This window comes from Carcharhinus amblyrhynchos, unplaced genomic scaffold, assembly GCF_965287045.1.
Source record: "Carcharhinus amblyrhynchos unplaced genomic scaffold, sCarAmb.v2.hapA chromosome_292, whole genome shotgun sequence".
Lineage (NCBI taxonomy): Eukaryota > Metazoa > Chordata > Chondrichthyes > Carcharhiniformes > Carcharhinidae > Carcharhinus > Carcharhinus amblyrhynchos.
The window spans coordinates 52,377-77,500 of NW_027650032.1; the positions used below are offsets into that span (position 1 = coordinate 52,377).

Genomic DNA, 25,124 nt, shown 5'->3' on the forward strand with positions numbered 1-25,124 from the left:
AGCAGTCGCACCCGTGCTCCATCCCTGCAATCCCACATATTTACCCACTAATCCCTCTAACCTCCGCATTCCGGGAAGCGGAAGCAGGCCATTCAGCCCATTTAATCTGCACCAAATCTCCGACAGACCATTTTACCCAGACCCTATCCCTATAATCCCACATACTTAATCCTCCTGGCCTACACATCTTGGGACACCCAGGGGCAACCTAGCATAGCCAATGCACCTAACCTGTCTTTAGATGGTGGAAAGAAACCGGAGCACCCGGGGGAAACCCCCGCAGACACGGGGAGAATGTGCAGACTCCACACAGACAGTGACCCGAGGCCGGATTTGAACCCGGGTCCCTGGCGCTGCGAGGCAGCAGTGCTAACCGCTGTGCCACCGTGCCGCCCAAATTAGTAGAGTTGCGTTCTGCGATTCGAGCTCACTCGCGCATGTACGCACAACAATCTCACCCTCCCCTCCCCCAAACTCCCCAAAAGACTCTGTATCGTCATCATTTACACGGTGCAGTCTTTCTCTCCCTCCTCCTCTCCCACCCCATTCCTTCCCCCTCAGAAGGAGGCCAAATTAATAATTTCTGCCAACATGCTAATTGCCAGTTGGGTATAAACTTGAGTCCGTCCCCCTGACGATTGGGGGATTTCATGTTTGACTTTTTAAAAAAAAAGGGTGGTGAAGTTTGTTAGGTTTGCCGCTTCCTGTTTGGATGCTGGTTTTAGGGCTATATTTAGCAAGAGGCGTTGGTTCGTCAGACTGAGGAGCCTGTAGGAGTTGCTGTGTTTTTCAATCGGTGAGAGCTCGCGTGGATGTTTGCAGATATATTTGAGACCTTGACAAGTCCTTGAAGATCCAACAGGGGTTGGAAAGGATGGACCTGATCACCAACTGTTGGCTTGTTCATAGAATCCCTACAGGGCACAAGGAGGCCATTTGGCCCATCGAGTCTGCACCGACCATAATCCCACCTAGGCCCTATCTCCATGACCCCATGCGTTTACCCTAGTTGGTCCCCCCGACACTAAAGGGCAATTTAGCAGGGCCAATCCACCTAACCCACACATCTTTGGACCTCGGGAGGAAACCGGAGCACCCAGGGGAAACCCACGCAGACATGTGCAGAATCAAACCAAGGCCAGAACCAAACCCGGGTCCCTGGCACCATAAGGTAGCAGTGCTAACCAGTGTGCCACCCCTGCTGGTTAGGGTGCATTGGCCATGCTAAATTCTCCCTCAGTGTACCCAAACAGTGTGTGGTGACTAGGGGATTTTTACAGTGACTTCATTGCAGTGTTAATGTACGCCTACTTGTGACACTAATAAATAGACTCCACTTGGTCTCGGGAAAGATGTAGCTGCAACTTGACCTGTGCCAACACCAGGTATCTGGGAGTATCCTGAGGAGCCTAGCTCCATGATTCCCCTGCTGCTCGTTGAGTCTGATGAGTAATTAAAACGGCTGATTCATTAAGTGCTTCAGATTCAGTGATTCAGCCGACAAATCATCAATTAAACATTGCGATCTGGCCAGTCCATCAAATATGTGCCAGTGCCAAGGTTCAATAATAAGACAATTACCACTTAAATGCTGGAGTAAAACTTCATCATTCCGTGCAGTTAAATGAGGTGGAATATGAGTGCGGTAGATAGTAGGAGAGAATTATTTTTTTTATCCATTTGTAGGACATGGGCGTCGCTGGCTGGCCAACATTTATTGCCCATCCCAAGTTGTCCAAGGGCCGTTGATAGTCAACCACATTGCTGTGGCTCTGGAGTCACAAGTAGGCCAGACCCAATAAGGATGGCAGATTTCCTTCCCTAAAGGGACATTAGTGAACCAGATGGGTTTTTCCAACAATCAGCAATGGTTTCATGGTTCTTAATTACAGATATTTTTAACTGAATTCAAATTCTGCCATCTGCCAAGGCGGGATTCGAACCCGGGTCTCCAGAACATTAGCTGAGTCCAAAGTCAAAGTTTATTTATTAGTGTGACAAGTTGACTTACATTAACTCTGTAATGAAGTTACTGTGAAAATCCCCTAGTTGCCACACTCCGGCGTCCGTTCAGGTACACTGAGGGAGAATTTAGCATGGCTAATGCACCTAACCAGCACGTCTTTCGGATTGTGGGAGGAAACTGGAGCACCCAGAGGAAACCCACACAGATACGGGGAGAACGTGCAAACTCCACACAGACAGTGGCGTAAGCCAGAACTCAACCTGGGTCCCTGGCACTGTGAGGCAGCAGTGCTAACCACTGTGCCACCGATTTCCTTCCCTAAAGGACTTTCGTGAACCAGATGGGTTTTTCCGACAATCGACAATGGTTTCATGGACATCGGTAGATTCTTAATTCGAGATATTTTTAACTGAATTCAAATTCCTCCATCAGCCATGGCAGGATTCGAACTCCAGGTCCCCACAGCATTAGTTGAGTTTCTGGATTAATAGTCTAGCAATAATACCATTAGGCCATTGCCTCCCCTCCCCGAGTGTACACAAAGTCAAGTCAGTATCTCCTCAATAGCCTGGCAGGTAAGGGTGTTACACCAGAGCAGTGAGGCAGGCAGGCCATCGAGTCCTGGACTTGAGTTGGTGGATTTCAGCTGGGCCAAAGGTAAGCTGGGGTGATTGTCCCCAGCGCCTCACTCTCCTCAAAGGGAGAGAAAAATCAGCTAACTCTCCAGTTCCTGATCTCTATCCAGTAATCCACAGCTCGGGGAACTTGGTGTGCAGACAGTGGAAGTCAGTTCGGACACTAAGGTAGCCTGGTATCCAGAATCTAGCACAAACCTGTATCATGTGATGAGCCGGGAGGAGAAATTGGAACGGTACAGTTACAGTTAGGGGCACATGATGGCACCATGGTTAGCGTTGCTGCCTCACAGCACCCAGGACCCAGGTTCCATTCCTGGCTTGGGTCACAATCTGTGAGGAGTCTGCTCGTTCAGGATGGATAGGATAGAGGTGGAGAGACTCTTCCCGCTCAGAAAGGATAGTAGGACTAGGGGGCATAGCCTCAAGATAAAGGGGGGGTGGTTTAGAACAGAGTTGAGGAGGAACTTCTCCACTCAAAGGGTGGTGAATCTCTGGAATTCTCTGCCCGTTGAAGTGGTGGAGGCTGCCTCGCTAAATATTTTTAAGACGCGGGTTGATGGGTTTTTGGTGAGAGAGGGGATTAAGGGTTATGGGGAGAGGGCGGGAATGGAACTGAGCCACGACAGATCAGCCATGATCTTATTGAATGGTGGGGCAGGCTCGAAGGGCTAGATGGCCTACTCCTGCTCCTATTTCTTATGTTCTTATATCTGCATGGGTTTCCTCCGTATGCTTCAGTTTCTTCCCATAGTCCAAAGATATGCAGGTTAGGTGGATTGGTTGTGCTAAATTGCCCCTTAGTGTCCCAAGATGTGTAGGTTTAGGAGCATTAGCGAGGTAAATACATGGGGTTACAAGGATAGGGCCTGGGTAAGATGCTCTGTTGGAGAGTCAGTGTAGACTTGATGGGCCAAATGGCCTCCTTCTGCACTGTAGGGATTGGGTGACATATTACGGTCTTGTTCGCCCCAAAACCATAAAGTCGCACCCGAGGTCAACAAACCTTTCCGTGGTCCGCCGCCACTCACCCGCTCCGATTCCCGTGCTGGATGGGACAGGAAAATTCCAGCCTGTGTGTAGGTTCAATGGATTAGCCATAGGAAATGTATGGGGTTACGGGGATAGGGTGGGGGGGGAGAGGAGGAGGACCCAGACTGGATGGGCCGTTTTTTTTATTCATTCATGGGACATGGGCATCGTTGCCCGGGCCAGCATTTATTGCCCATCCCTCGTTGCCCTTGGAGGGCAGTTGAGAGTCAGCCACATTGCTGTGGTTCTGGAGTCACATGTAGGCCAGACCAGGTAAGAGCAGCAGATTTCCTCCCCTAAAGGACATTAGTGAATCAGATGGGTTTTTTCCAACAATTGACAATGGTTTCATGGTCATCAGTAGATTCTTAACTCTAGGGTTTCTTTTTATTGAATTCAAATTCCACCCTCTGCCGGAGCAGGATTTGAACCCGGGTCCCCAGAACATTAGCTGAGTTTCTGGATTGATAGTCTAATGATAATAACATGAGGCCATCGCCTCCCCTCTGCATGGCAGGGATTCTATGATTCTAGGCTGGCTTTTTATTCTGTAATCATTAAGATGGATTCTTGTATTAAAGTTTGGGGAACTGGGCTCAAAAATTGATTTTTCTTGTAACAAAGCTTCTTAACTAGGAAGGTAAAGGTGAAGTGACGTCAATATTTTCATCTCCCTTTGTCCTGGTCTGTGAGATCTATGGAGTTGTGTCCAAGTTCTATTTGATCATATCAGTCTAAGTGACCTTATTACTTTTCTTATGATCTATTTTTATCTTGAATTCTGAGCAGATGAAGCTGAAGGCTCTCCAAAAGCAGCTCCAAAGAAGTTGTCGCCGGCGGACTTGAAGGTGCTTGCAGAAGGAGATGAAGATATCGTTGAAGATTTGGAGTTCTCTGATGAAGACTAATGGAGTCGGGGTGAATGGATCCTGGAGATGCTGCAAGTTCGGTACTTTGTGTTAGCGCCCACTGTTTGGGTGACTCTGAACTGCTCAGCCCTCAAAGGAGCACAGAACTCAACGTACAAGAAATCCACTCTTACCAAACACCTTCTAAGGGGGAAAGTCCTGAGGAAAAATCGTTAACAAACAAAACAGTGAAACCATTTAGTGGCCATCTCCCGATGCAGAACCCAAAAAAACCACAACCGTTTGATGCATCAATGGTTATGTGACAGAAGTTGGCCAGATCTGTCGCCACTGGAATCGTGATGAGAATTCCGGGTGGTCTTTGATGGATCAGGAAGAGTTGACGCTAAACTACAGCAAGTGGCCTGTCAGCCAATCGGGTAAAATCTGGACAGCTAGCCCCGGTCTACAATTTTCAACCTTTCGTCTGTAATTTAAATTTCGAATTGCCCTACATGTTCAAAGTGACGTCCGTGCTTCAAGTCTATATCCACCGTGTTACTTCCCAATGATCCTTTAGTTATCTTATATCAAAATAAATCATTGGTGAGACAGTTTTATTTTGCTTACATGGAATTTTAAGTCATCATTATGACTTGATTTGATTTATTATGGTCACATGTATTGGGATACAGTGAAAAGTATTGTTTTTTGCATGCTATACAGAAGCATACTGTTCATAGAGTCCATAGAGGAGAAGGAAAGGAGAGGATGTACAATGTAGCTTTACAGTCATAGCGAAGATGAAGAGAAAGATTGATTTAATATGAGATAGGTCCATTCAAAAGTCTAATGGCAGCAGGGAAGAAGCTGTTCTTGAGTCGGTTGGTACGTGACCTCAGACTTTTGTATCTTTTTCCTGATGGAAGAAGTGGAAGAGAGCATGTTCGGGGTGCATGGGGTGCTTAATTATGCTGGCTGCTTTGCCCAGGCAGCGGGAAGTATAGACATAGTCAGTGGATGAGGGCCTCGTTTGCGCGATGGATTGGGCTTCGTTCACGACACTTTGTAGTTTTTTCCAGTCTTGGGCAGAGCAGGAGCCATACCAAGCTGTGATACAACTAGAAAGAATGCTTTCTATGGTGCATCTGTAAAAATTGGTAAGAATCGTAGCGGGCATGATATGGCTTATTGGGATGTCCTTTGTTATGCATGTGACCAAAGTTGGCAGCATGGTGACATAGTATTTGGCGCTGCTGCCTCACAGCGCCAGGGACCCGGGTTCGATTCTGGCTTCAGCTGACTGTGTGCAGTTTGCACGTTCTCCCTGTGTCTGTGTGAGTTTCCTCCCACAACCCAAAGATGTGCAGATTCAATTGATTGGCCATGCTAAAATTGCCCCTTAGTGTCAAGGGGATAAGCAGGGTTAATATGTGGTATTATGGGAATAGGTCCTGGGTGGGATTGTGGTCAGTGCAGACTCAATGGGCCAAAGGCCTTGATGGCCTGTAGGGATTCTATGGTGAGAGCAGTAGCGCACATGGTTGAGCTAAGGTCCATTTAACAGAGCAAGTATTTGGAGCTAGGGCCAGGTTTGTTGTTCCTTTGAGAGGGAAAAATGAACCAGGATTCCAGCTCCTAATTGCTCTCCAGTATCCCTTGTTGAAAAATTGCGTGGTGTAGATCTTCGGTGAGAATAGGCCTGACTGTGTGAATAGGCCTCACTCCATGAACAGGCCTGGCTATGAGAACAGGCCTCGCTCCGCGAACAGGCCTCGCTATGTGAACAGGCCGTTAGAAGTCACACAGCTTGCTGACATTCGGTCTAGGTTCAAGCACAAGTATTGGCTTCACTGGGTGTGATTCTGGGGACAGGGAGTTGTGGGGGGGATGTGCTATCCCAGCAGGAAGAGAGAGAAAATGGCAGAGGGCTGGGGGAGGGGAATCACCATGGACCTCCCCTTTATTTGCTTTACCTGTCAGCTGCCTCTGAAAAAACTAGAATCTTAAAATTAGGTCATCTCAAAGATAAAATCCACAGTCGCTCCTTCACCAAATATATTCACAAAAGAGAGAAATTTTAATGGCATCAAGGGTTATGCGGAGAATGATGGCATTGAGATGGAAAGTCGGCCATGATCATATTCGAGCAGGAGGAACAGGCTTGAAGGACCAAATGGCCTACTCTGAGGATGGAATCAGAGGATGGGCCATGCTCGCCCCAAGACCCTGCTCGAGATCATAGAATCCTACAGTGCATTCAGCTAATCAAATCTGCCCTGACCACAATCCCACCCAGGCCCTATCCCCATAACCCCATACGTTTACCCTAGCTAGTCCCGCTGACACTAAAGGACAATTTAGCATGGCCAATCAATCTAACCCGTACATCTTTGGGCTGTGGAAGGAAACTGGAGCACCCAGAGGAAACCCACTCAGACACGGGGAGAATGTGCAAACTCCACGCAGAAAGTAACCCAAGCCAGAAATTGAACCCGTGCCACCCCGCAAAGGGCCTTTGCATGTTCTGTGTCCACCCCCCTACTACGATTGCCGGATGAGAAAATTCCACCCTTCGTTTCGCACAATGTGATATGGAAACTGGAACACACAAGAACTGGGAGCAGGAGGAGGCCATTCAGCCCCTCGAGCCTGCTCCGCCATTCAACACAATCATGGCTGATCTCATCTTGGCCCCATCTCCACCTTCCTGCCTACGCCTCATAATCCTTTAGCCCAGCACTAATTACAAACCCTCTCTACCTCCTCCCAAGATAGAATTTTGTTCAGCCGGGGTAACGAGGTGGCTGGATCAATGACTGATAAATAATGTTGAGGTGGCAACCAATACAAATCAACTGTGAATGACCAGGCTCAAAGCACTGACCCACGCAGTCCTGTTGCTAAGAATCCAGAAACCATTATCAGGCCTTTGGAAGATTAACTAATTATGACATTTTTAAACAGCTAAATTAGATTTGATAGCACGTTTAGCGAAGTGCGAATGTTAATTCATTCCGTCATTCTGCTGGGGCCAGGAACAGCAGAACATTCTCACTAGTATATTGTGGAGTGACAGGGTAATCCTTTTGTTGTTTAGCGCGCAAAACTCCAGAGGGAACTACCAAATGCTTACATTAAAAGTGCAACTGACAGTGAAATCTACTGGTAATTAACGTGTTTGCAAATTCCTAAATGGGACGTAGACATCACCAGCATTTATTGTCCACTCCTCTTTGCCCTTTGTTTGTGTGTGTGTGTGTGTGTGTGTGTGTGTGTGTGTGTGGGGGGGGGGCGGCTGAGCGTCAACCACATTGCTGTGGATCTGGAAGTTCTGAAGAACAGAGAGAGCTTGGCATGTTTGTCCATCGCATTTTGAAGACAGAAAGGTAGGTTAATAGGGTGGTGAGAAAGGTATATGGCACACTCGCCTTTATCAATCGGGATGTAGATTACAAAAACAGAGAGGCCATGATGGAGTTGTACAGAACTTTCTGCCATTTTTGGGGTGGCAGAGAGCCAATAGGGGCATATACCACCAGCCACTTGTCAAAGCCTACCTGGGAATCATGCACATTGTACCTTCTACAGGCCTTGGTGGAGTAATGCACCCAGCTTGGTCAATGGAACTCAGCACATTTATTAGGCGACGGCCTTGTGATTTGTTCCACTGTGAGCAGAGCTGAATAAGAGCCTCATATTTGGGGAATTTCAAACTCCATCTATTTTTTTCATAATTGTAGAAATTAGGAGTGGGATTGGGCAATCCAGCCCTTCAAGCCCGTTCTGCCATTTAACACAATCGTGGTTGATCTTATCCTGGTCTCTCCACTTTCCTGGCCACTTCCCACAACCTTTTTCCCACTTTTCATCAGAGACATATCTATCTCTTTCTTGAGTCTGTTGACTGATTCTGCCTCCACTGCACACTAGGGCAGTGTGTTCCACTGAGTCACAATCCTCTTGAGAGAAATCGTTTCTCCACATCTCAGTTTTAAAACTACCTCCCTCTTGCTTTACGGGCAGGATTTTAAGACCATGTTTGCCCCGAAACCATACAGCTCAACAGATCTTCCTGTTTTTGGGGGGGGGGTTGTGCGCCACAGTGGCTGGCACTGCTGCCTCACAGCACTCAGGGAGCCGGGTTCAATTCCCGGCTTGGGTCACTGTGTGGAGTTTGCACATTCTCCCCGTGTCTGCGTGGGTTTAACTCCGGGTGCTCCGGTTTCCTCCTACAGCCTAAAGCGGTGCAGGTTAGGTGGCTTGGCCATGATAAATTTCTCCTTACTATCAGGGGGACTAGCAGGGTAAATGTGTGAGGTTCGGGGGAAATAGGCCTGAGTGGGATTGTGCTCGGTGCAGACTCAATGGGCTGAATGGCCTCCTCCTGCACTGTGGGATTCTGAATATACACCCCTCACCCGCTCTGACTCCTATGGCAGTATAATTCCAGCCGACAGCTGGGACGTTTTGTTCTAGACAGTCCCATAATAGAGGAACCATCTATTCAATGTTCACCTTATAAACCCCTTTAGCATTTTGACTTGATTGTATGGATTGGGATGCAGTGAAAAGTATTGTTTCTTGTGCCCTATACAGCCAAAGCATACCATTCATAGAGTATATAGGCGAGAAGGAAAGGAGAGGGTGCAGAATGTAGTATTACAGTCATAGCTAGGATGTAGAGAAGGAGCAGCTTTATATAGGTTACGTACATGCATCAGTCTGCTAGCAGCAGGGAAGAAAATGTTCTCGAGTCATAGAATCCTTACAGTACAGAGTCTGTACTAACCACATCTCATAAATTCCTGTAAATACACACTTACCCTACTAATCCCCTTGATATTAGGGTCAATTTAGCAAGGCCAATCACCCTAACCTGCACATCTTTGGATTCTGGGAGGAAACCTGAGCACCTGGAGGAAACCCACATAGACACGGGGAGAACGTGGCTGAAATTGAACCCAGGTCCTTGGCATTGAGAGGCAGCAGTGGTAATCACTGTGCCACCGCACTGTCCCAGTTGGTACATGACCGCAGCTTCTTCCCTGCTGCCATCAGCCTTTTCAATGGACCTATGTTACATTAAGCTGGTTTTTGTCTACACCCTAACTCTGATTGCAACACTCTATTCTGCATTCCCTCCTTTTTGTATCTTGTTCCTGCTACAAGAAGGTGGAAGAGGGTATTTTATGTACCTGAGATGCCCCTGATCGCTTTACATGTGGCCATTGCTGACATACTGAGGAGACCTAGAGCTCTCTGCGGGCAAAATATCACTTCAAAGACAACAGACTACTTAAGTTTGATTGATCTTAGGATAAACTAAGTAAGTGTGTTTGTTAGCGCCGGCACTGGGGCCAATGTTTAATGGCTCAATGGAGATCAGGAGACACCTCCACTTCAATTTGATAAACTTGGGTCTTCTTGTAGGAAGCAGCATCTGTTATCCGGTCTCCCAGTTTCCGTCTTCAGTGTGGGCACCGAGGGGAGATTGCAGGGAACAAACACACAAACTGCCAGTACCATCAGTGTGTCTGGTTTCACTTCACTGCAGCCGGCATGGGGTGGAGCTGATAGAGAAAGCCTGCCTTGTGATCAATGGAATAACCTTCAAACCGCAGGCTTTGCTTTATTGAGAGAGAGAGTTAGTGATGTGTTATTGCATCTCTCTGGGAAATTTACATTTCATGTTGCAGGGTGGGTGGGGAGTGGGGATATGGGGGAAGGTTGGGGGTTAGTGGTGGGGGTGTGGGGTGGAGTGGAGGTTGGTGAGGGGTAATGGGAATGAGGGGGGGGTGGTGCGTGGGTGGGAGGGGGTGGGGGGAGTGGTGGGGATGGGCTGGGGTGGAGTGGGGTTAGGGAGGGGGTGGTGTGTGAGGGTTGAGGTGTGGGGGGAGGGGGTGTGGGTTGGGGTGTGGGCGGAGTGGGTGTGGGGGAAGGTGAGGGAAATGGGGGTTTGGGGGTGGGGTGGGAGGAGGCGTGGGGGCTGGGGAATGGGGGGAAGTGGGAGTTGGGGGGGGTGGGGGTTATTGGGAGGAGTGGGGGCTGGGGGGGGAGTGAGGGTCAGTAGATGGGGTGGGGGCTGGGGGGGGAGTGGGGATCGGGGGGTGGGGTGGGGTTGGGGGGACTGGGGTGTGGAGTGGGGGGCTGGGGGGGGGGTTGGAGTCGGGTGGGGGCAAGTGGTGGGAGTGAGGTTTGGGGGGCGGAGTTGGGGTAAGTAGGGGGGTGGGGTGGGGGGGCAAGTGGTGGGAATGAGGTTTGGGGGGCGGGGTGGGGGTAAGTAGGGGGGTGGGGTGGGGGGGAAGTGGTGGGAGTGAGGTTTGGGGGGTGGGATGGGGGTAAGTGGGGGGGAAGTGGTGGGAGTGAGGTTTGGGGGGGTGGGGTGGGGGTTGGGGGGGTGGGGTGGGGGTTGGGGGGGTGGGGTGGGGGTAGGTGGGGTGGGGGTTGGGGGGGGTTGGGCTGCGGGGGGAGTGGGGGGGGGTTGGGTGGAGGGTGGGGATATGTTGGGGGGGGGAGGCGCAAGCTAGAAATCCGTTGGAGTCTCATTTGCTGGAAAGAGTTTGAAGGAATCTGTGGCACGAGAGGGAGGGAAACATTAAGACAAGAGCTTCAAAAAAAAAGTTCCACATTTCAATAAAACCAAACGAAATGTTAATTCGTACTGTTTTTTTTTCCGGGAGGGGGCTTTATTTCACTAAAAGTGAAAGACAAGAATAAAAGCAAATTAACAAATAGGCTAAAATTATTTTACAGATCACCATATCCTCAATGTTTACAGTTGCAAAACATTAAATGATAGTTTGACGCAAATTGGCCAAATCCAGCTAAAGGAACAACAATTTTTTTTTTAAGTTTTTTTTTAATTATTCTTATACCGCCCTTTCAGGGCTGATTATTACCATATATATAGTGCTAAACATATCTGACCTACCCAACAAAATTTCCATAAATAACGTAATTATTCATTATGTTGATTGCTTAAAAGCAGCAATTAAGGTTCGGATAGCATGAAAAAAGAGGGGGAAACTTGCCCCCAGCAGTTTACATTTCTTTATTTCCCCCCCCTCCCCGCGTCCCGCCCACCCCAAAAAATTCCAAAAAACGTGCAACTACACAACGACAAAAGAAAAACCCAAAGTAAGTACCAAAATCTTTCCGTAACTAGCTTTGCTCGTACAATTTTGCTGTCCCATGTATTGAATAGCTATTTTCTCGAACCGGTTGTTTTGAAACCACCTTCCAAACTCCGATGCCTGTGCATTCGCGGTCCAGTCAGGCGTGTGCGCGTGTATTCACAAAAGTAGTGATTAAACCTCCTACATCGAGGCACTTTTAAAACTGTGTCCTTATAGGCAAAAGAAAAAATTTGTTGTACCATTTAGAAATGTATTGTAAACACAGACATACAATCCATCATCTTTGGTTTAGCACTGGACAATGCATAGACACTAGCAATCACATAATGAGTCCCTTGTCGAAACGAGTGCTTGCGAATTTCTTTTTACATCGAATGTTTAATCCCAGGTCTGTGAGAGAAACCTCTATTTTTTGGTACCAGTGCACAGTTTTTCTTGCCCTTTTCCCCCCTTTGCCTCAGTTCCTTGCAGCAATAAGAAATTGGGGGACGGGGGGTGGGGGGGGTGGTGGTGGTGGTTGTGGGGACGGTGGGGGGGGGGATTGGCCTCAATTTCGTTCGACTTGAAGCAAGCAGAAATTCAGCCTTGGTTTTTTTTTTACGTTGGCAAGTTGTGCCAACCTGACCAGCGTCTTGTATTCATCTGCCGTCAACTTTTCTCGGCCGCTTTTCGAATTGGCTTTCAAGGATAAACTGGCGTCTTGAAGAAACAGAAAAGGGAATCGGTCTTTTTGTTAAAAATGCGTTTTTGAAAGTCGGAGTTTGTGTTGTTGTTTTTTAAGTTGGCGCTCCTATAAATACTTTGGTTTCGAATAACAGCAACTTTACGCTCTCTCTTTCCTCCGAGCGAAATGTCTTGCTCAAGACTGTGGTTTAGTGAGGTCGCTGATCCCCATTGTCGAGGTGTTGCCGTTTTCTTGTTTCGGTGAGATGCGGCTGGCTTGAAGGCTGCCGTACGGCGAGGCAACGCTGCCAGTGGAGGAGGGGCGGTTCTCGGTGGGTGCAAGGTCCCTCTCGGGTGGTCTCAGTGCGGCGGGCGGGAGCGGCAGAGCCAGTGGGAAACTGGCCATGTACAACACTCGGCCAATCCTTTTGGCAACCTGCAAGGTGAAACACAAGTGAAACACAAGTCCCAGCTTCCCACCGTCGTTCTTCTCCAATTCAAAACCACAGTATCTGGCTTTTCATATTCATTAAAAACAGGAGCTCACTATTCAAGCCTTTGGGCTTGTTCCATTCACTAGAGCATGGCTGAATGCACCTTGATCCCTTCTGGACAGCATGGTGGCACAGCGGTTAGTATTGCTGCCTCACAGCGCCAGAGACCCCAGTTCAATTGATAAAAGCAAATTACCACAGATGCTGGAATCTGAAAACAAAAGAGAAAATGCTGGAAAACCTCAGCGGGTCTGGCAGCATCTGTAAAGAGATTCCGGATTCCAGCATCTCTCCTTACAGATGCTGCCAGGCGTGCTGAGATTTTCCAGCATTTTCTCTTTTTGGACCTGGGTTCAACTCCCGTACTGTCTGTGTGGAGTCTGCACGTTCTCCCCGTGTCTGCGTTGGGTCTGCACATTCTCCCCGTGTCTGCGTGGGTTTCCTCTGGGTGCTCAGGTTTCCTCCCACGGTCCGTAAGACTTGCTGGTTAGAAGCACTGGCCAGGCTAAATTCTCTCTCCAATGTACCCGAACAGGCGCCAGAGTAGGGGATTTTCGCAGTAACTTCATTGCAGTGTTAATGTAAGCCTACTTGTGACACGAACAAATAAACTTTAAGCTTTATGACCTTTTGAAATTGGAGTGAAATTGGCCAAATTCAGACTTTGATTTAGAGTAGGATTTTAAGGGTGTCGCTCACTGCCAAAATATCATGGGGGAACTGAAATTATTTTATGAAGTATTGTCAGTGATAAAATTTAATAAAATGGTCTAACTGCGTTAACGAGCAACAATCTATTCTTTGATTGATTACTTAAATATAAAAAGCACAAGATTAATTCTTTAATAAAGCCTCGCATTCCAGGAGATTACATCTCGGATATTGTATTGGACGGAGAGGCTTTGGATGCCTTTATTGTCTGAAATTTGTAGTTATTTAAAATGTTAGCATGTAATTTCCTTCCAAGTTTGCCATCTAATAAGAGGATTCTGTTTCCGTCACAGGTTCAGTAAAAGACTGTAAAGTGTAAGGGGACGCACTGTAATGGTCAGCAGTGCTGCCTCACAGCGCCAGAGACCCCGGTTCAATTCTGGGTCCCTTTCTGTGTGGAGTTTGCACGTTCATCTCGTGTCTGCATGGGTTTCCTCTGGATGCTCCGGTTTCCTCCCACACTTCAAAGATGTGCGGGTTAGGTTGCTTGGCCATGCTAAATTGACCCTAGTGTCAAGGGGATTCGTAAATATGTGGGGTTACGGGAATAGGGCCTGGGTGGGATTGTGGTGGGTGTAGACCCGATGGGCTGAATGGACTCCTTTTGCATTGTAGGGCTTCTATGAAGACAACCCCATTAGTCACCACACCCCCAAGAGATGCAATTCGTGGGTAAATGTTGATGTGAGAATTAACCTGAATGTTATAATGATAACAAAAATGAAAGAGAGGATCTGTGTCAATGTAGTGACTGATGAAGGGACGTTAAACGATAATAGTTCAAATAGTTGCATCAATTGAATAGGTTGCACAGGTGTAAAATTCACACTTGTGATCCTCACACCCAATGCACCAGAATGTAGATCATAGAATCCCTCAATATGTTTGAATCCACCTCTCAGTTCACACGATTTTGGTCTGAGAATGACAACCAGCAAATGTCCTAATGAAAGTTTGTAGAACTGAAGCCAACTCTGGCGGCACGGTGGCACAGTGGTGAGCACTGCTGCCTCACAGCACCAGGGACCCGGGGTCAATCCCGGCCACAGGTGACTGTGCGGAGTCTGCACATGCTCCCCGTGTCTGCGTGGGTTTCCTCCGGGTGCTCCAGATTCCTCCCATAGTGAAAAGGTGTGCGGGTTAGGTGGATTGCCCAGGCTTAGTGTCGGGGGACCAACTAGGGTAAGTACATGGGGTTACGGGGAAAGGGTCTGGGTGGGATTGTTGTCAGTGCATACTTGATGAGATGAATGACCTCCTTCTGCATTGCACTGATTCCCAACTGTATTGTGCATCTGCCCTATAGGAGGAAACAAATTGAATGGGCTTCATTCCTTTCTTGTAATTATCCTGTGTAGTGTCAGTTGATTTTTTAGCATTTATTCACACACACACTTTGGGTAATAGTTGGGGGGGAAGGATTCCTGGGCTGATTGTCTACCTTTGAATCACATTACGAATGCTCCGTCCATGGCCAACAAGTTGTTGAACTTGAACCTGGAGCTTCTGGTCCAGGGGTAGGGGCAGTAACACTGCGCCACAAGACCTCTTTGTGTGGTGTGTACGCACAATAGTACAAAATGAATTGCTCCTTTACTGAGTGTGGATCAAACTGAGGACTGACAGCAGGGTTCAATTTTCCAGGCAGGGAGTTCTCACACATGGAACGGACACCTGGAATGTCCCCGGAAGCAAACACACCTGAATCATTTAAAGAACAGTGGCATCTTGAGATAACAGGGCATTCTTACTGAGTGGATGGGCTGAATGGCCTCGTTTTATCCCTAACAATCCTGTGATTTGGGGAGGGATTAATTGTGGCTCTCAACGTGAAGGTCTTGTGACTACCTAACCAATAGGACGAAAACAAAATTAGCTCCAAGTTCTTCACCCCAAGTGAGGTAAGAATGTGAAATCTGCTATCACAGGAAGTTTATAAAGTTTACTTATTTATTTATTAGTCACAAATAAGGTTTACATTAACAATGCAATGAAGTTACTGTGAAATTCTCCTTGTTGCCACAGTTCGGCGCCTGTTCGGGTCAGTGCATCTAACCAGCAGTAGCTGAAGGAACTAATATAGATGTATTAAAAGGGATGCTAAACCAACGTTTGAGGAAGAGGTTTAACTTTATTCATTATTGTCACAAATAGGCTTATAGTAACACTGCAATGGAGTGACTGTGAAAATCCCCTGGTCGCCATACTCTGGTGCCTGTTCAGGTACACCGAGGGAGAATTTAGCATGACCAATGCACCTAACCAGCACGTCTTTCAGACTGTGGGAGGAAACTGGAGCACTCAGAGGAAACCCACGCAGACACAGGAAGAACATGCCGACTCCACACAGACAGTGACCCAAGCTCGGAATCAAACTCAAGTCCCTAGTGCTGTGAGACAGCAATGCTAACCACTGTGGAGAATGGAGGGCTATAATGGTGGATTTAGATGGAAAATGATGGGAGGAGGACAAGAAGCCCATTTGGGCCGACTGGCATGTTTTAATGCTATTTAGCCTGCGTAATTTTATCTGCCTGGGAGGATGGTGGAGGCAGGATGCATTGCATCCTTGGAAAAGTACCTGGATGAGTACTTGGCACGCCGTAACATTCAAGGCAATGGGCCAGGTGCCGGCGAGTGGGATTAGGTGGGCAGGTCAGGGTCTTTGCTGTGCCGATGGGCCGAAGGGTCTCTTCTGCACAGTAGTATTCTGTGATTGTGGGTAAGTGGCCTGTGCCAGATGGGACATACTGGAGCCTGGTGAAGTCACCTCTCAGGTAGTTACTGTTAACTAGCTGGTGGCTGGGACAGAAAGAGCCATCCTGTCCCACCCTTTTGAAGGAAACTCAAGCGACTTTGAATCGATTACATGTCATTCCATTAGATCATGTGAGCAAACAGGATGTGGACGGCACATCATGTGCTCCGCTAGCTGGACCAATCAAAGAGAAATGTTACCTGTGCGCGTATTTTCAGCGCTGGTCCCAGTTTTAGGCCCATGGTGTTCAGTAGGTGTTCCTCCGTTAACAAAGGCAATGTCTCTCCATCAATGGCCTGCTCCCTGAACACCTGCACATCAAACACAAATGATCATTGTCTGCTCGCTGAGGACACAGATAAAGACTTCAATCCACGGTCAGTTTGCTATTCAATTAGGAAAGTGCAGCTGATGGAATTGGTCAAAAGACCGATATAGTTTTTATTCATTCATGGGACATGGGCGTCATTGGCTGGCCAGCATTTATTGCCCATCCCTAGTTCCCCAAGCGTAGCTGAGAGTCCAACCACATTGCTGTGACTCCGGAGTCAAGTGTAGGCCAGACCAGGTAAGGACAGCAGATTTCCTTCCCTAAAGTTTATTAGTGAACCAGATTTCCAACAATCGACAATGGTTTCATGGTCATCAGTAGATCCTTAATTCCATTTTTTTTTTATTGAATTCAAATTCCACCATCTGTTGTGGTGGGATTTGAACCCGGGTCCCCAGAACATTTAGATGACTTTGTGGTTAATAGTCTTGCAATAATACCACGAGGCCTATATAAACCATTAGCAGCCACTTGTTATGTAGCAGCTGGATTAGACAAAGCTTTCCATATGCACTCGCACATTTCACAGAATAACTACAGTTTAGAAGAAGGCCAGTCGGCCCATCAAGTCTGCACCGACTCTCTGACAGAGACTCTTACCCAGGCCCTCACCATCCTGCCTTATCCCCGTAACCCCATGTATTTACCATGGCTAATCCATCTAACCTACACATCTTGGGAAACTAAGGGGCAATTTAGCATGGTCAATCCACACATCTTTGGAGTGTGGGAGGAAACTGGAGCACCCGGAGGAAACTCATGCAGACACAGGGAGAACTTTAGGAACTTTCAAGCGGTTATTGGATAGGCACATGGAGCACACCAGAATTATAGGGAGTGGGATAGCTGGATCTTGGGATTGGACATAGCTCGGCATAACATTGAGGGCCAAAGGGCCTAAACTGTGCTGTAATGTTCTATGTTCTTTACTCAGAGGGTAGTAAGGGCATGGAATGCCCTGCCTGCAGCAATTGTGGACTCGCCAACTTTAAGGACATTCAAATGGTCATATGGATAATATTGGAATAGTTCAGGTTAGAGGGTCACTAGATTGGTTCCACTGGTCGGCACAACATTGAGGGTCGAAGGGCCTGAACTGTGCTGTAATGTCCTATGTTCTATGTAACGTGCAGACTCCACACAGACATTGCCCTGAGGCCAGGATTGAGCCCAGGTCCCTGGCACTGTGAGGCTGTGAGTTACTAAACGCTGTGCCACCATGCCATGAAAAGCTGGTATTAGGAAATGACGTCTGAACTGTGGAATTGTCGGGAATACTAACTGGATCACTGTTAGGGAAGAAGACTTGCTCTTTTGACTATATCTGTAACTCCAGTCCCACACCAACGTGGCTGAGCTTTCGGTGCCCTCTGGAATGCTCAGCTATCATTGCCACCTTCTCAAGGTCAAATAGGGATGGACCATAAATGGACTATAACCTTGTATAGCTCAAGATTGAATTGGTGGGGCGTCTGGGGGCGGCTCATCAGTTAATGGGCTCTGAGTCACGCTAATCTGCTCTGAAACAAAGAATAGTACAGTACGGAAATAAACCTTCGGCCTGCCAAGCCTGTGCTGACACATGACACTTTTCCAAAGCAACGACATTTTGCCTCTGTGCAGTCCACCTCCCTCTCATTCCCTGTCTATCCACGATTCAGCTGTGACCACAAAAGCCAACAACTAACCCCCACTGAATGAGCTTTTCTGAGATGCTGGATTCATTAAGAGGAGAATGAGCCCAGCTGGTCAGGCAGAAGCTATACTGGTTAATGAGTGGACTGGGAGTAAGGTAGTTCTTTGGACCCCAATGCCTGAATCCTGATGCAGAGAAAGTCTTCAAATGGCCAGGGGGAACAAATGATAATGAACTAAAAATGAGAGGAAAGGAATATCTATGTGGGGATGAAGCTAACGGATGCACAGTGGCACAGTGGTTAGCGCTGCTGCCTCACAGTGCCAGGGACCTGGGTTGGATTCCCAGCTTGGGTCACTGTCTGTGCGGAGTTTGCATGTTCTCCCCGTATCTGCATGGGTTTCCTCCCGATTTCCTTCCACTCTCCAAAGTTGTGTAGGTTTTGTGGATTGGCCGTGCTAAATTGTCCCAAGATGCGTAGGTTAGGGGGATTGGTGGGGTAAATACGTGGGGTTACAGGTATAGGGCAGGAGATAGGCCTGGATAACATGCTCTGCTGGAGAGTCAGTGTAAGCTCAATGGGCTGAATGGCCTCCTTCTGCAGTGGAGGGATTCTATGAAACAGTCTTGAGGAGGAGACTGTGTGCAATTGTTTGACGATGTTGTAAGGAGTTATTCATCAGCCCAGGCTTAAAATACATAGGGTAACATTCATAACCTCTGGTATCGTTATAAAAGATATCCTGTCAATGTAGAACATAGCGTCTAGATACAATCCTCAAGAATATATTTAACTTTAACATGGATCGCAAACTATCACTTTTTGGAATCTGATTTTAAATCCATTCGAGGAAAAGGAGGCTTTGCAGATATATCACACAAGGATGACCTAATGTCCTTAAGAAATAGTTAAATATTTTTGAAGTGTGGTTACTGTTGTAAAATAGAGACCAATTTCAACACAGCAATGAGACAAATGGAACCAAAGAGAAAACGCTGGAAAATCTCAGCAGGTCTGACAGCATCTGTAAGGATCCTTACAGATCCTTACAGCATCCTTACAGATGCTGTCAGACCTGCTGAGATTTTCCCGCGTTTTCTCTTTTGCTTTCAGATTCCAGCAGTAATTTGCTTTTATCCAATGAGGCAGGTGGTGTTGAGTTACATTACCCAGGACACCTGTCCTGGTGGGAAACACAAGCACAGTGGGGAATTATGTCTTGTCTGCGGCTAAACTGCGATGTTGGGCTTTACAGACAAGATAGAGGGAGGTGCAGTAGTAATGCACAGACCCAAGGTAATACTCTGGGGACCCAAGCACGGCAGATGGCGAAATTTAAATTTAGAAGACGATATGGAATTAAAAGTCTAATGATAACCATTGTCAAAAAAAAAATACCCCTTAAGGGAAGGAAACCTGCCATCCTTACCTGTTCTGGTCTACATGTGACTCCAGGCCCATAGCAATGTCGTTGACTCTTAAAAGCCCTCTGGAATGGCCCAGCAAACCATCCAGCTGTTACAAAGAAACTACAGCTCAGACACTGCAGCGCCAGCTCACCACCACCTTCTCAGGGACAACAAGAGATGGGGGGTGAATGCTGGTCTAAGCCAGCGATGCCCATAAATGAATAAAAAAGGGTTTTACTCTCCCTCTAATTATGGGAGTCACTGATGCTATTTGAGGGCGCCCAGATTGCAAGGTGATCCAATCCCCCAACGCCAGGGCTGGTGCAAGATTCACATCGTGATGCTGTGGGGTGCAATAGCCTAAGATGGAGAGTGAATGGCAACGATATTCAGTGAGGCAGCTTTTCAGGATCAGATCTCTTACCTGGGTGTACTCCGCACAGCCGGAGAGACCGCTAATGAAGTTACAGACATCGTCCACAGTCCATTTGCTGATGTCCTCCACCGCCCCACCATCCTCTCCATCCAGGAAGAGGCTTCCAAAGCTGCCTGTTGGTAGAGAGGGCAGATTGTCACTAACGGTGCTGTTAGTATTATGAGTAAGATTTTATATTCACCCAAACACAGAGCTTGAAATATCTTTGCATCACCAGGGCAGCCAAGGTCAGTCTTTGAGCTGCTTGCATTCAATCATGTCCAGGAAGCCAAACATTCTACCAACGCACTTTGAGAACTCATTGTTTCCCAGGATTAATAATACCCTGTAAAACCAGAACCTGTTGGAGCTTCAAGTAAGTTCCGGTTACCTTGGGTCCTTTAGATGGATTAACTCTTGGGGCTAAAGGGGTCAAGGGATACGGGGGTGGGGGAAGTGGGGATCAGGCTATTGAATTTGATGACCAGCCATGAACATAATGAATGGTGGAGCAGTCCTGACGAGCCGAATGGCCGACCACTATATATGTTTTCTATGTTTCTATGTCCTGGAGAGGGTGCAGAGGAGACTTAGCAGAATCTTTCCAGAGGTGAGGGATTTTAGCCACAAGGTTAAGATGGAGAGATGCTGGGGGGTTGTTCTCTCTGAGGCAAAAAGAGATCAGAGGGGAAATTTGACTGAGATTTGTGATTATATCAGGTATAGAGAAGGAGAACAAAGAGAAGCTTTGCATTATCTGACGGTTCACGTACCGAGGGAGTTGAAGGATTTGAGCAAGGGATGTGGTGGGGGTGGCGGGGGCGGAGGAGCAGCGGCGAGGAATATGGCAAAAGCATTTTTATATAGTGAGGGGTAATGACCCCGGTCAGGGATGAAAGGAGGCCATTCAGCCCATCTATCCAGAAAGGATGGACATGTCAACAAGAGTGGTGGAAGCGAGATTTTGGAGGCAATTGATGGACACCTTGAGGGAAATTATCTTGCGGGGCTAAAGGGATAGAGCAAGGGGTAAAGGACTGACTGGCTTGCTCAACAGAGAGCCCGAATGGTTATTTTTTAAGTTTATTTATCTTAAAGTTTATTTATTAGTGTCACAAGCAGGCTTACATTAACACTGCAATGAGGTTACTGTGAAAATCCCCTAGTTGCCACACTCCGGCACCTGTTCGGGTACACTGAGGGAGAATTTAGCATGGCCAACGCACCCTAACCAGCACATCTTTCAGACTGTGGGAGAAAACCAGAGCACCCGGAGGAAACCCACATAGACACAGGGAGAATGTGTAGACTCCACACAGATAGTGACCCAAGTCGGGAATGGAACCTGGGTCTCTGGCGCCGTGAGGCAGAAGTGCTAACCACTGTGCCACCATGCCACCCACTGGCTGGGTCAAATGGGCTCCTTCTGTGCCATAATGACTCTACATATATTAACAGCTTTGCTAGGGTCATTATCCCACGCAAACATGTGAATAGCTCAATATGTAAATGTTTTCCAGTTGTAGAATAAGCAGTCACTTGACAATACAAAACTGTAATATTGCTAAGGGACAAATGTTGTGGAAGCTTTTCAGCCTGGACTCATCAGGACAAATGCAGATTTCAAACAATGAGAACAATTTATACTTCAAGGGAAGAGGGGGTTGATTGGTTGGCAAGTCAACTCTAATTGGCTGAGGTGTTGCCATGGAGGAAACAATGGTGAACAATAGGTTCCCCAAGCGTCTGAGTAATTCTGTATCTCTTGCCACCACACGGGTACAGGAAGTCAGTACCAATGACATCATCACCATGCAACCATATGACACTGGACAGGAAGTTGGTGCTGTTGGTGTCATCATTTCGTACCCGTTGTTGCTGCCCACCATTCCGTGGCTCACCACTTCACTCAGGGAGGAGCGGCAACTGAGGGAGCGAGGGGCTGAGGGAGGGAGCGGGACAGCGAGAGGATTGATAGGGGCGGCGGGTGACGCAGCGAGTGGGACGGTGAGGGATTGGAAGTGGGGCAGCAATCAGCAGGCACCCAAAATACTGAGTTACAGAGGTTTACTGCATGGAAACAGGCCCTTCGGCCCAACTTGTCCGTACTGCCCCTATTTTTGAAAAACCCTAGGCTAGTCAGGTCATTATCTGCAGTATCATGGGCAATGACTTTACAGGTACATGTGCCCCCTGCGGTTATGGTCCCAGCAAACAAGGCCAATCCAAAATGGAGCAAGACTTGAATATGTACAGGTCATATGTCCCAAAGATTGGCTGATCAAATGAAGCAGTTTCCGTGGTTATTTGTTAGACGCGGAGTAGAGGCCACATTTAAGCAGCCCTGCTTGCAAAACCCAGAACAAAACATCTATCGATGAGATTCCACAATTGGGCAGCACTTTGCTGAACAATGCTGAGTGCGCTAATAATTAAACCAATAAGTTGAGCTTGCAATGTGGCCTATTTATACTTGCTAGTAGCTCATACACAGACTTGATGGGCTGAATGGCCTACTTCTGCTCCTGCGGAAAGCTGAGGCTGATCAAATTTCCCCTCATCGCCGCCCGAACTGACGGCGACTAGAAGCTCCATTACTAGGCTGCCTTTCCCCAGAATGTCCTTTTTAAAGGAATGGGGCAGATCAGAATCGTTCCTGGTTTTGTTTTGTGTGAGCTCCGCTCGCTCCTTACTTTGGCTTTCTGCTGGAAAATACGCCTCGGGATTCAGCGGGCCGCAGAGTCAGCCCCATGGAGAGACGTGACTCATCTGTAAACTACACTACTCTCCAGCTAGGAGCAACCCCCCCCCCCCACCACCCTCCACCGCCTACCAAACCAGCCCACATACACTCAGGAGCGGATAAAACAAAAGCCCAGCACTCACTTAGCTGATTTCATGCAAAGGTCATGTCACGTTTTGTTCTTTTAAAACGCACAAAATAAAAATGGCTACCACCATCATCGCAGGGGACTGGCCTGAAGGAGATAATGAAAGGACAAAACGTGGGGAGTCAGGTCAACGCGCATCATTGAAATGAACTGCTCGCTGGTGCTCCCTGTGCTAAGGGCTCCATCACGAGCTTTAATCATTTAACTGTAGCCTCGTCGAAACGCCAGGCCGTGACAATCCTGCCAGGACGGCTGCCGATAGCAGGGTGGAGGAAATCAGCGCTGCCAAAACTCTACCAAGGGAGTCTACCCAGCCCCGGAATCGGGCAGGCCAGGTTCCCAGGTCGGAAATCTCCACTGGCCTCGCTCAGGTGAGATCGTAAACTCCTGCCCTCAGAATTAAAGCATTCTTGTAGGGCTGGAGGTGACGGCCCAGTGGTATTATCACCAGACTATGAATCCAGAAACTCAACTAATGTTCTGGGGGAACCAGGGTTCGAATCCCGCCACAGTAGATGGTGGAATTTGAATTCAATAAACAAAAATCTGGAATTAAGAATCTACTTATGGCCATGAAACCATTGTTGGAAAAACCCCCCTGTGGTTCACGAATGTCCTTCAGGGAAGGAAATCTGTCGTCTTCCTCCAGTCTGGCCTACGCGTGACTCCAGAGCCACAGCAATGTGGTTGACTCTCAACTGCCCTCCAAGGGCAACTAGGGATGGGCAATAAATGCTGGCCAGCCAGCGACACCCATGTCCCATGAATAAAAAAAGAGCTACTAGCACAGCACAGTGGTTAGCACTGCTGCCTCACAGCGCCAAAGACCTGGGTTCGATTCCCAGCTTGGGTTGCTGTCTGTGTGGAGTCTGCACATTCTCCTCATGTCTGCGTGGGTTTCCTCCGGGCGTTCCAGTTTTCTCCCAGACTCCAAAGATGTGCAGGTTAGGTGGACTGGCCATGCAACATTGCCCCTTAGTGTCCCAGGGTGTGTCGGTTAGGGGGAATTAGTGGGGGAAATGCAAGGTGTTACAGGTATAGGGTGGGGGGCCTGGATAACATTCTCTGTTGCAGAGTCGGTGCTGATTCAATGGGCCGAATGGCCTCCTTCTTTCTGCACTGCAGGGATTCTGTAAAACAGTCTCGAGAAGGCGACTGTGTGCGATCGTTAAGGAGCAGACGATGTTGTAAGGAGTTATTCAGCAGCCCAGATTTTGACTGGGGGGGGTCACAAACCTGGGAAGGTACAGGGAGTCAGTACTGACTCGATGGGCCGAAAGGCAGCGCAGGGATTCTACGAGGCCGAACCCTAATGGGAGGTTGCCTCTGCCGCGTTGCGACCCATTAACCAGTCTGAGCTACTCTCTGTGTAAAGGTTCACAGGGGCTCTTGCCACACAGGCCAGGCATGTTGCAGCTTGGATTCGGTTCACTGAGCAAAGGAAGCAGAAGTGAAATAAATTCCTCCGGGCCAAATCCCCGCACATACGAAGCCACTTAGCCGTCTGCTGCCAGCGTGTGCAACCCGCAGGGATCTCGACGAGGTCACCTTTGGATCGAAGAGCAGCCACTTCCTCCTGCTGACTGCTGTCCAACTATCTCCTTCCGCCTTTATCAGGGAGCGTCTGAGTGGAGCGAAAGTTTGTTCCTTGCGGTTTGGACAGATTCTGTGTCCTGATTTTTTTTTGAAAAGGGAAAAAACCACTTGGCTTTCGAATTACTTCTTTGGCACCAAATTGCAAACTGCTGATTAACCCTGTGGAGGATCGATGAGGGCCAGCTTGAATTGGCTGGCTCCCCCCCCCACCTCACTCCCCCGTCCTTTCATTTATCAAGAGGCCCCTCTTTCTTTTAATAAATTGCTTCCCCATTGACAAGTCGCTCCTTCGGGCAGGGCACCTGTGAATTGGAAAGCAAAATGTGCGTTTATGTCCTTGATAAAGCATTTGATTCAAGGTATAATCTGTCTTTGGCAGACGTACAAAGCCTTATTACAGAAAGGACACATTGTATGGTTTCTCAATTACTGTGCAGAGACACTACACAATGTATTAGAGGATAGGGATGTAGCAGAGTGCAGCAGGGAAAGGATATGTTTCATAAATGGCAATAAATGTAAATATAGAGTGCTCCCTGCTGTCTCTCTGGCCAACTGCCAAGACACAATGTGGCATTCAGAGATACAGAGCAGAAAGT

At 47.9% G+C, this 25,124-nt stretch overlaps 2 protein-coding genes across 2 annotated transcripts in view; one reads left to right on the top strand and one right to left on the bottom strand.

The window, feature by feature from the left end:
- LOC145339031 (nucleolar complex protein 2 homolog) overlaps positions 1-5,101 on the top strand; it is a gene marked incomplete at its 5' end in the record, with an annotated part of 55,534 nt that extends 50,433 nt beyond the window's left edge. Inside the window, one exon of the mRNA XM_080183457.1 lies at positions 4,423-5,101. Within this exon, the coding sequence (XP_080039583.1) occupies positions 4,423-4,541 (119 nt within the window). The remainder of the gene's footprint in view (positions 1-4,422) is intronic.
- Positions 5,102-12,222: 7,121 nt separating this feature from the next.
- LOC145339030 (sterile alpha motif domain-containing protein 11-like) overlaps positions 12,223-25,124 on the bottom strand; it is a gene marked incomplete at its 5' end in the record, with an annotated part of 118,141 nt that continues 105,239 nt past the window's right edge. The window contains 3 exons of the mRNA XM_080183456.1: positions 12,223-12,719; positions 16,447-16,557; positions 20,048-20,172. Coding sequence (XP_080039582.1) covers positions 12,480-12,719; positions 16,447-16,557; positions 20,048-20,172 — 476 coding nt within the window. The remainder of the gene's footprint in view (positions 12,720-16,446; positions 16,558-20,047; positions 20,173-25,124) is intronic.